Source organism: Wyeomyia smithii, chromosome 3, assembly GCF_029784165.1.
Source record: "Wyeomyia smithii strain HCP4-BCI-WySm-NY-G18 chromosome 3, ASM2978416v1, whole genome shotgun sequence".
NCBI classification, from domain to species: domain Eukaryota; kingdom Metazoa; phylum Arthropoda; class Insecta; order Diptera; family Culicidae; genus Wyeomyia; species Wyeomyia smithii.
The window spans coordinates 173224370-173236111 of record NC_073696.1 but is presented as its reverse complement, the minus strand read 5'-3'; the positions used below and the strand labels follow the sequence as shown (position 1 = coordinate 173236111).

The 11742-nt window shown below is 35.7% G+C and overlaps 1 protein-coding gene across 5 annotated transcripts; it reads left to right on the top strand.

Moving 5' to 3' along the window:
• Nucleotides 1-1545: 1545 nt before the first annotated feature.
• LOC129730128 (transcription initiation factor IIA subunit 1) lies at nt 1546-10946 on the top strand. 5 transcript variants are annotated; one of them, XM_055689193.1, is made up of 8 exons: nt 1547-1857; nt 2010-2136; nt 3476-3670; nt 3850-3867; nt 5116-5626; nt 5688-5912; nt 7636-7880; nt 7941-10945. In XM_055689193.1, the coding sequence occupies exons 2-8, from the start codon at nt 2113-2115 to the stop codon at nt 8046-8048; spliced, it is 1326 nt and encodes a 441-aa protein (XP_055545168.1). In that variant the 5' UTR covers nt 1547-1857; nt 2010-2112; the 3' UTR covers nt 8049-10945. The 5 variants fall into 5 exon arrangements, with proteins under 5 accessions (XP_055545170.1, XP_055545168.1, XP_055545167.1 ...); XM_055689192.1 differs by having other exon boundaries at nt 1933-2136; XM_055689191.1 differs by having other exon boundaries at nt 1922-2136.
• The last annotated feature ends 796 nt before the right edge of the window (nt 10947-11742 follow it).

Sequence of the window (11742 nt, the reverse complement as noted above, 5' to 3'; positions counted from 1 at the left end):
TGAACGTGACCGTAATAAAAATTACTGAACAACTAAGATGGAAATGAGTGTGTAGAGCTGTCAATATTTTTCTATTCGTTGTTCTCCTTCTGGTTGTCAAGTCATATTCTCGGTTCCGTTTGAACATTGAAGTTTCTACGAAAAAATGGAGGACTTTCTTCAAAAACTTCGGCTAAAAGATGATCGCATAGTGAAAATTTTTCGTAAGTATATAATAACAAAATTTGTAAATATTTTAGACATCAAACCATCACATAATTTGCCTCTACTTCCGAGCATCTGTTGCATGCTACGTAAATAGTTTACACCGCCTTGTTAATGGACACACCCGGAAGATCTTCGGCTTTGAAACTATGAGCACAACTGGCATGAAGGTTAATTGATTTTCACCCTGACAAATTCGGTGCGGCGAGCGTCGATTTTTGATTTGTTTTTATTTTTAATAGGTAAAATTTTTAATAATATTTAAATTAAAATATTTTTTTATCAAAACAATGTTACATCATATTTCTGGTTTACTTAAATAATTAAGAGTGAACGAATAACAAATATCACAGATCTTTCGGTATTGTCTTACACAACTTTGATCAACACTTTGAGATTGACAACTTTGAGATTTGATCAGTGGTTTTGGCAACTAATTGCATTTGCTGTTTCACAAATTAGGTCGGTAATAAGGACAGAAAGCAACAAAAAACTTGATTACTGATCGATCGGTAGTGGTTTATATTATCGATCGTTTTACCGAGCGCTCAGCTGTTGAAAAGTCGGTGAAAAAAAGACGAACTCGGCGATTTAATATAAGTGTGTATACACGCCTATAGATCATTGCACGCGAAAAATAACCTCACTTTTCTGACACTTCCCACGGGTTTGTTTACAAGGTGTTAGAATTTTTTCCCTTCACTTCTTAATGATAGGAGTGAAAATGAAAGGTACGAGTACGAAAAAGATTGGAAAACTCTCCACCTATGCGAATTCGTTACTGTAATCTTTTGGTTTATTCTTGGAAACGCAATTTTTAACAAGACTCTTCCGCATTTTTATTCGAGCCGATAATTTAACTATGTAAACAAACCCGCGACAACTGTCAAATCTCTGTCTTCCTCTTTTTTTGTGACGTCATCGTGCAACGATCTATATCCGATATGACCGAGCCATTGGCATCCCTATACCGAGTAACAATGAATGACAATGAACTCATGTCCTGGGCTCAAATTAATTTGTGCCCGCTGCCAGCAGTAAGATAAAGATGTATGAAAAGAGGCGGTGATATGCTATCTCGTTTACACATATGTTAGCCCTTGAAACATGGCGCGATGCCATAGGGGTGGGTCTGACAGAACCAGAGAACCAACAAAAACGGGGTACATTAAGTTTATATGGGAGCTGTCCAGATGCTCCCGGGTTGGGTTGGTCTTAGTAGAACAAATTCAAAATTGATTTACTTACTCTCAAATAAGCGTACAAATATGTTTTTCCCATCATTTGTCATATCTTGGGAGGAAAAGAGTGCAAAAAAAAGCTCTTGCTTACTCTACTGTGAGCAGTACTTTTGTTCGACGGTGCGATGGTAGCTAACAGTTAACAGAAGGTAAAGACAGAACAGTTTGAAACGTATATAAGGAAAAGTGTCGTGACGTATAATTTTGGTTTCGCTTTTTTCATTTCGCTTTTGCGAAATCAATGGTGCATCTATTGCCACAGAAGTAATCCAAGAAATTATATTTTCCGTGAATTAGGAAACCAACGGAACATACGAATGTTACCAGTTTGCTAGAGTATACGATAGTTTTTGCTCGCGCTGAAATAGTGCCTCCGCAAATTTATAATTGACACGAAGTGAAGAACAATCGTGTAAGCATATTTCTTTATAGTTCTCAATTATTTTTCAACCAAAAAGACAAGCTGTTCTATTTAGTTTTCATTTAGGAGAAAACCCGAAATTAGAGTCTCTTTGTGAGAAATCTGATTAAATATTTTAAGTGAAGAAGGACAACTTTTTTTAGTAAAGGTCATTTTGGTTGTCAAATTAAAATCGAATATTGAGAAGTTTGAAGCTAATAGTTCTGAAGGAGTTGAGTTCTGTCGCAGATTAATATTAGCCGCGAAATGGCACTCAGTCAAACGTCCGTGGTAAGTACTAGAATAATACACAAGTATTGAGTTTTCATAAGATACTCTCTTACAGTGATAGTTAGCATGAATTGTATTCGCACAGACCAGTTATAACGTAACGCAATTAGGAAAACATATGTTATTCAAATTGTTTCGATTTTTCCTAACTGAACCGACGCAAATTTGACATTTATTCGTTATTTATATTTTTATACTATTGCATTTAGATAAGACTTTTATAAAAGTGCAAGCTTTTATTTTTACCTTTCCTTCGATATTTTTCTAGCACAATGGGAGTTAATGTATGATACCTACTAGGAATAATTTCTAAATCAGAAGCAACAGGTTATGATATATATGCGGCGTGGGACCGTTGTTTTCTCTGTTTGAGTTATAATTTGAAATTTCACGTTGATGAATGCTCAAAAGGTAGAGAGAGCATTTTGATTTACAATCCATAAAGAGGATTTGGGTAACAGTTATACATATATGGTTGTTCAGTTACTACATTAACCCTTTCCTTACTGCAACAGAAAGAATCTACATATTTCCATCCAACATGTTAAAACAAAATGTTTATATTTAATTCTAAATTATTGTTTCATATATGTATTGTTTCAGATGCATTTATAAGTACCTAACAACGTTTTTAATGGTCAACTTCTGGGCTCATTGAGTACTGTTTCATTTTGTTGAAACAACTTAAAACAAGTTTTGCATACATAGTGCCAAATGTATCGCTCACGCGAATTAAAAATAAAAATGCAAAATAAACGTTGCTTGTCCATTCAAAAACCTTTCATATAGAACTTTCAGCAAAAACCTTTCATGTAGAACCTCAGCAAAAACCTTTCATATAGAAACTTTCAGCATTTTGAGTTGGGAGTAGGGAACTTTGCGTGTGATCTTTAGTTGCCTAAAAGATGCTTATCTAATAGTAATCATTTGTTTATATCTTCACTCGGAGGATATGTTACAGTTAGTAGGATCATCGAACAATAGCCGTGCTGCAGATGCGGATGCGGATATGTGAGTTCTGATGCGGATGACAATTTTAATGCGGATGCACCGAATTTTTAAACGCGGATATGCGTAACATACCTGGTGTTTTACTTCCCTTATTTCACATGACATGACGCACCCCAGTACAATAGCTATTGATGCGAGTAGTAAACATACCGAGAAATTTTGTTAACATCCGCTTGCTATCTCGTGATGCATGATGTGGATGTTCCGTATTTGAGGTTGCGGATGCGAATATTCGTAACATCCCTAGCTATAATTACGATAATTGTAATAACTTTTTGTTTTGTGGATCATATTTATTTTCATATTCGTTTTGTTGTTTCTTCATTAGTTGAAACTTTATAACACGGTTATCGATGATGTGATTGCCGGCGTTCGCGATGCCTTTCTTGATGAGGGAGTTGACGAGCAAGTGCTACAGGAGATGAAACATGTATGGACAAATAAATTAATGGCTAGCAAGGCGGTAGAAACATCCTCGGATTCACAAGAGCACCAGCCCACACTTCTAGCGAATAGCACAAAGGTAAACCCTCAACTATCTATCGATTTACTTGTAAGATTATTCGTGTCGTCATGTTAATTATTTATTAATGAATATGAAATAAGTTTTCTCTTCACTGAAAACTATCAACTAATTTATATTTTTTTGTATGTTTCATGTTTATATTACTACCATACTCGTGCTATATCATCTGCTCACAGGCCGTGTCACATTCCAAGGTACATATATTTTATTTTACTACTTGTTTGTATGTAGAAACACCATTATTTCAATCCGTTACAAATAAAGCTTCTATTTGATAGAACGACGCCAAAATTTAAAGCCTTCCCTCCTTCTTCCCACCCCTTCCATCGATCCACCGCTATTGATCTTTTTTCCTTAAGCTTGGATATGCTACGCTAGCTCAACAAATTTCGCCTCGCATTAAATAAACCTTCTCATAGGTTTTGGAACTCAAATGAAAGTTTTGTTTAATTTACTTTATCTTTTCTGAAATCCGTTGGCTTAACAGGCGTGGCAAATGTTAAATATTGTAAAATAAATCCTAACTCTTGTTTTCTGATACTTACTGTCAAATACGATTATAGATATGAATAAGATTGGTAATCATAAGCAAAAACCAGCGAAAAAACTGTTTTTAAAAATTTTAATGGTGATGCGCTCGATAAAGTTGCACTTTTTGTGATTATTTGAATTACTACAATTTCATCAAAACATGCAATCTAGCTGCATTTAAAAGCACTTATTTCTTATGCTTAATATATAAAAAATAACTTTTCCTCATCGCAAAACGTCTCTTTAACAGGTAACGAGCAAACGATATTCCAGTGTACACTCAAACATTTTCTTCAAATCACGTGAAATTTTGAAGTGCTGTCACAACGATGTATAACTAAAAGAAACGATTCATAAAAGCTTTTTTTGTGTCTCAACAATTAAGTTTTTCGACCAAACAAGATATTGTTGTAATAACAAAACACCTGCGATCACAAACTAACTATGATAATTAGGACTAACATTTTAGAAAAAAAAAAACCTTATCGTGTACATTGCACACATTTTAAAAAAAGTTCTCGAGACAATTTAATTTATAGTTTTTTATGATATTGCCTTCTTTTTTATCCAGAATTGAAACCGAAATAACTCGTGATGTTTTGTTTATTTGAAACAGAAGATTTTGTGCGGTAGCTAAGCCAAGCCGCTAGTTAAATCGTTGCGAGCGATTCACCTTACAAGCACTATCTAATCCTACTTGCTAGTGTGATCTGAATCAAGCTGTATAGTTTAGCACCGTTCGATCAGGATTCAGAATTGCAATCCATAATAGATCGCATTTGATTGAATAGTGTTGAGTGTTTAGCGATATAAAATCAAGAAAGAAATGTTTTTAAGTCTATTTACAGCCTTCTATTGGTAAAAATACAAAAACTCATAGACCATAAACACATCTCTTTATGTATTTATAGGCAAACGGAACAAAAAAGGCGAAAGCAGCTGCAGCAGCGGCTGCAGCCGCTGCTAATCAAGAGAATCAAAATGGTACTACGAAAACAGTATCCAACAATACTTCAGCACCTCCGCTAATCAAGCCGGAACCTGTAAACACTCATGCTGACCCGCAGAATAACCACCACTTACAGCAGACACAGCCGCCTCCTCTTGCCCAGACACAGCCACCTGTACAACAACCACAACCGCTTGCATCACAACCCCCCGCACCACCAGCTGCAGTTGTAGCATCGCTCGACCCCAATAAAATGGTGGCCATACAAATTACGTTACCCGCACAACCTAACGTGGCCAATTCGCAGCCTCGTGTTCTAACAATCCAAGTGCCGGCATCAGCTCTTCAGGAGAATCAATTGCAACAAGTGCTCACGGGACCGATAATAACCTCAATAATGCCATTACCACCACAAATTGCCTCGTCAGTTTTACAGCAGCATGTCAATTCTCATCTTCAGAATAATACAATAAGTACAGTTAAACAGTTTTTTCAGCTGGCTTTTTGTCCATCATTATATATCCTTTGTTTTAGACACAATACAAATTCACAAACAAATGGATGGTGCCTCGGATTTGTTTGAATGGGATAGCAGGTCACACCTAGAGCAAAGTGACAACATAGTGTCAACGTTCACACTTTCCGATGTGTTGGACCAACAGTTAGTAAATACATGGTCATGCAAGGATAACTCATTACCGTCCTCATCAACGTACCACACCATTTGTCACACCAGAATACCTAAAGGGCGTAGATGTGGTAAGTCAAGAAATAATTATTTACTAATATAGGTTATTTCCTAAATTTGAACACATAATAGTTTAGACGACTTTCTGTAAGTTTTTGTATATAAAAGTAGGTTTTTTAGCTTAACCCTCTAGTGCCCAAGTTAGTTTTAAGACGGACTTTGAAAAAATCACTCTGAATCTTCATAAACATTTTCAAGTATTTTTTTCAAGCTTTTTAGAGGTTTAACTAAAGACCGTCTAAAGGCGGCACTGGGCACTAGCGGGTTAATACGAGCAATTAATTAGTAGTATTCATATCGTGCTTTTATACAAATACAAAGCCCTGAAAATACTCACCTTCATTGACGAGTAACGGAAGATACACAGTTTACGGTTAGGTATTGGTATACGATTTGGACGTGAAGATCCCTATTGAAAATAGATATCAGAAAAAAAATTTGGCTTGATTTGTAACCTTGAAACCTACGTACTGCCGCTTTTAGCATAACAATCCTATGTCGAAAACTGAGACGCGATCCTAAGTCGAGAGAAACGCGATTCAAAGTTTTCCGGTATAATAATCATGTCGCAAGAGTAATAATGGTCTCATTGCAGTTTTTTTCACATACACACATCTTATAAAGAACGATTGTTTCGTGTGCTTTTGAGTTGCTGAAGTTTTTTAAATGTGTTGACGATAATGCCGACTTGGATTTTATTGGCTTCGGTGAAGCTGTTCTGGAACAGTTTCCGTTTCGGCAATTCAAGGATACTACACTGCTGTTTTACAGTAAGAAAAAGCAAAGCCTTGGTGCTGAATTCCGATTCGGAACTTGACCTTCTGTTTACTATACACAGACTTCGCAGCCAACTGTTAAGTGTACAGGACAATTGCGGGGCTAGCGCTACGATCCTACTGACACTAACAGTCTCTCCCGAGTCAAGACTCGAACCTACGACGACTGGCTTGTTAGGCCAGCATCGTACCTCGAGACCAGCTGGGGAGGCTTTTTACAGTAAGAAACTGATTCCAAATCTCGGCTTGAAAGCAGTGTTTGAGTTATGAATAGACTCTAGAACCGGTTATGCGGCAATGTAATCAGAGATTACGGGTATTCTTAGTTCAGGCCGGAACCGGTAAAGTGCGCTGTTGGCTGTAATTCTTTCAGTTGGTCTTGATTACAGAGAGATTCCTGGACAAGCCTTCCAGAATGGTATCAATCGCCGAAATATTTTCTATAAGGCTACAAAATCATACAACTACAATACAACTTTTATCATTATTTCATATTTTATGGTTAATGCATTGACTGACATAGTTATATGAAATAGTGTTGAATCGATTCAATATATACTTTAAATGAAGAACAATTTCACTTTTAATTTCATTGAAAATGATTTCAAAAAAGTATTACATGCTGATGAAAACCTAGGACTGTTATGCATATAATTAGGACGTAGTACACTCAGAGAATAAGAAAAAAAATCGAGGCTGTGTGAAACAAACTTTACTTTTTTAGCCATTCTTGAAGAGCATTCTTAAATGATCTCAATCCCGCAAAAAAAAACAAGAAAACACTCAAATTTTACCTAGGACTGTTATGCAAATAGCGTACTGCTAACAAAATGCTTACCCTACTCGTTTATGTCCCACTTACCTCTAAGCCTTTCTAAGCTGTTGATCTTTTGAGATGTTGTGTCCTGGTATAAAACTGAAAACTGTATATATTTAATACATGCACTACTACTTGCAGATGTTATTAAAATGAGTTGCCAGATGGATGGTGCTGTAGACACTTCAGACGAGGAAGCTAGTGACATTAGTGATGATAACATCGGAGACGAGGATGAAGATGATTTGGACAAAGAAGATGAAGAGGATTTGGATGGTGACGGTGGTGCGGAAGAGGAACCTTTGAATAGTGAGGACGACGTCACCGATGAGGATGCATCTGATTTGTTTGACACAGACAATGTTGTTGTTTGTCAATACGACAAGGTTGTTTAGTTGGAAAGGTTGTATGAAGTGTAAAATCTTATTTATTTGTTTATTTCACAGATTACCCGATCTAGAAACAAGTGGAAGTTTTATTTGAAGGATGGCATTATGAATATTACTGGAAAGGATTATGTATTCCAGAAATCGAATGGTGATGCTGAATGGTAGATTATCGGATGTAACATTATCAGAAAGTGTACTGAGAATTGAAACCTATATCAAGATTATTCACTGGGTAATCTTGCGTACGCAACTGTAAAGTGAAATGACTTAAACATAATTTATCTAAATGATTTTTTTGTTGCTGATATAACTTTGTTTTCTTAAGTATTCAACTTGGCAATATTTTACGCAAGGTAAAATCTGTGATTGTTTCTATTTAACGTTTTCTGGAAACAAATTATTGCGGCTTAATACGAATGCAAGGAAAGGTGGAAGAAAAATTTTCTATTCAATTCAGGATTTCTTCAGTTGACTAAAAAACAACAGCACACCACACAATTTAGTTAAGTTTTATTGTATTGCATATTGGTGCAAAATGTACAACCATGTAAAAATTGAAAAAAAAAAATCTGCACAGATATACTTTGAACTTCAACTTTGACTAGCTATAATCACAGAACAGATATGCAACTTCGAACAAAACTCTGCAGCAAATTGGTGCCCAAGCTTTCGCATTCAATTTTTGCTGTTCCATCCTACATTGATTTTACAGTGCATCGTTCGAACAGTTCGCTCCAATAGTTTGAACATGAACCAAAAAACTATTTTTTTCCTTTAATAACCTGGCAAAAAGGTGATCTTGAATAGTTGAATCTATCAAAATCATGTTCACAGGACCGACCACACTTCACACAGGACCGCACTCAAGAGATCTTTGAAGTGGAAATTCAGTAACAATTCACAATCAACGTCAATAGAACAAATTAAACTAAAAATCTTTCAACCATTCAAACATTGTCTAACAAATTTTCTTGGATTGGATTTTAACCTGTTAGTTGATTTACTTGAATATTTCCGTTGGACTTGGAAACCGAATTTCTCGACCAACGACAATATTTTTTTCTCGTACCGTTTTTTTACCTAACATTGCTAGAAATGCATATCAGACGCGCTGTACCAGCACTGCCTACGACATAAGGTACAATATAAAAAAATAATTGTCGTTAGTCAAGATATTCAGTTTTCAACTTGGGCAACAATGAAATTCATTAAAAATATATCTACATAAAAACCGTTACACGTATGCGGGTGGCACTGTACGTTTATCATGAAAAGGCACCCTCGCTATACCAGCACCGGGGAGAACAAAGGATTCTCTCGACGAAAAAGCGGCGAGAGCTCATACGGTCCTTTTGTTGAATGAATGGAATATAAGCGTGATGAAATTTCGAGTGTAAAATGCATTCTCTCCACCGCTAGATGTCGATACCTAAAATAAAGAGATTCTGTCTCGTTTTTGGTTCTTCAGTTGAACAGATGTGCTATAATTTTGTATTATTTTCGGGATGTTTCTGTAAAATGAGCAAGGCTAGGATAGAAACAAAATTGGCCTGAAAAAGCAAAATATTTTACATCGTAGACCGAGTTGGTCTTTTACACACACTAATACTATCACTTAAAAATATGTATATCTCAATGAGGTCCATCATCCAATGTTTACGTTTGCTTGCACAATTAAAGTACTCAAGTAAGGAGTCCTTGTGCTTGATATCAACGTTGTTAAGGTTGAGAAAACCAATTAACATAAAACTATTATGTGAAATATAAGCATTTGCAATCAGAATAATAACGCAGTTAATCTGTCCGAAACGATGATATTATAAGTATTCGTACTTTTTCTTATTTATTCGGTATTCGACGTCGAATGTTTTTGTGTTTTTTTTTTATATAAATTTCTTCAATCGTATTGAATAGCTTTGATATATATGTTTAAAAAAAATATTTTTATATGGTCGGCGTGCGACCAGACCGAACCAAGCGCCATTTTTGAAAAAAATTGAGTTTTTAACACCAGGTGATGTTAGAAGTGATAATCTATCTCTCATGAAAAAAAGAAATCATTAGAACAGTTTATAATGGTATTACAACAAAATTTCCCCGCAGCAGCTTGCAGGAAACATACGGAGTGGTAAAACTTTGAATTGTAATATTAACGGATTCAAGATCTGCATGTAAAATGCTATCTATAGCTATGGTAACGAGAAATAGGTCAACGGTACTGAACGAAATTCTGGAAAAGGCAGAAAAATTTAATGTAAGCTTCCACTCGATTCCTGGACATGCAAGGATAACAGGAAATGAGCTAGCCGACTTGTTGGCAGTCTGGAACCAATGATACATCGGAAATAACAATCAATAAAAATTCAAATTCAATCAATCAAATTTTTGAAAAAGATGCATTCTTGTTACTTAAATACTGAAAAAAAAAACAAACAGCTACGGAATGGTATAAATTATAAAACGTATGCAGAGGAGAAAGGAAAAAAAATATTATCAGATACAGCAAGAACTAGGCGAGACACCGTGGCACTATGGAAAAAGGATTCAACAACACGGAAACAAGACTGTTGAATAGATTAGTTGCATGGCATGATTTCTCCCCATACTGGCTGGCGATAATAAAAATTGTGCACCAAAGATCATGTGAAATTTGTAACGAAGAAAATAATGCTGAACACATTATTCTAAACTGTGTAAAATATGATAACGAACGGGCAGAATATTTTTTCGAAGGTCAATTCAGGACGCTAGTTGAACTTTTTCAAAAGAGAGATGTTTATTTGTACAAAAAAGTGTGTAAATTTATAAAAGACTGCAAGTTGGAACTGTGATTTGGAAAATCGGTACCTTTGTGCCTGTCATTTGTAATTTTATAACCAATCGGTAAAATGTGTTATGTATATTACAGTACATTTTTAAAGCGGCACCGAAGAACTGCCTTGGTAAAACAAGAAAACTACTAAAACCCGTAAGCAAATTGTGAGTAAAATTTGCAGGGGTGGTAAAGTGGACACCTGTTTAAATCCCGACTATTACGTTGAAAAATAGTATAAACTTCATTGGCCCTCTATCTCAGAAGCATAAAAGCTTACGGATACGTTAAAAAATTGAAATATTGTTGTTTTATTTTTTTATTTTATTTTAAAAAATTTAACAAAGTTCCGTGAGTGTTACCGGTGTACATTTTCGGCCTGTTTCCCCATTTTCCGTTGATAGCCTGAATAGCGAGTTGCCTAAGTTGTAGAGGATTACAATTTCCTTTGGCTGTATCTATCCATCCATGGTAGATTGCACTTCAACCTGAATTTGTCTTCCACTTACATTTGTCATTACCTTTTCAATTATTTCCTTGTGCTTCAGATAATTTTTTTCCATATATGACAGCTTCTCATCAGTCTCGTGGTTTATTTGCTTCAGCTGGTTCGCTATCAGGTTGTTGTTGGCAAAACATTTCATAATAAACTTTACTGTCAAATACTCCTGGCGTGTTTCAAGTGGTTCTTGTCTGGCTAATACAACTAACGTATTCAGCGGTGTAGATTTGATACATCCGGTTATCTTCTTAAGACACTGGTTATTTGATACCACCAGTCTCTTTTTGTTCGTTTTGCAGGCATTATTAGTGACAGTACAATCGTATTTTTATGACACTTCGGATAAGAGCCTGGTATACATCTATAAGTCTCCGGATTCACCCCATTTTTGGTGCCACTAATAACCTTCAACATGTTGTGCCGATCATTTATCTTTCCCGTAATTTTTCTAGTGTGTTTGACGAATCCTAGCGTTCTGTCTAGCGTTACCCTAGATATTTTTGTGCACCAAGCTCTTTTCGACACATTATTTCTTCCAGGGTATC

Coding starts and splice junctions, on each gene's coding strand:
- LOC129730128 (XM_055689193.1), top strand. CDS start 2,113: ATGGCACTCAGTCAAACGTCCGTG. Junction 2,137..3,475: donor CACTCAGTCAAACGTCCGTG/GTAAGTACTAGA, acceptor TTTCTTCATTAG/TTGAAACTTTATAACACGGT. Junction 5,913..7,635: donor ACCTAAAGGGCGTAGATGTG/GTAAGTCAAGAA, acceptor TACTACTTGCAG/ATGTTATTAAAATGAGTTGC.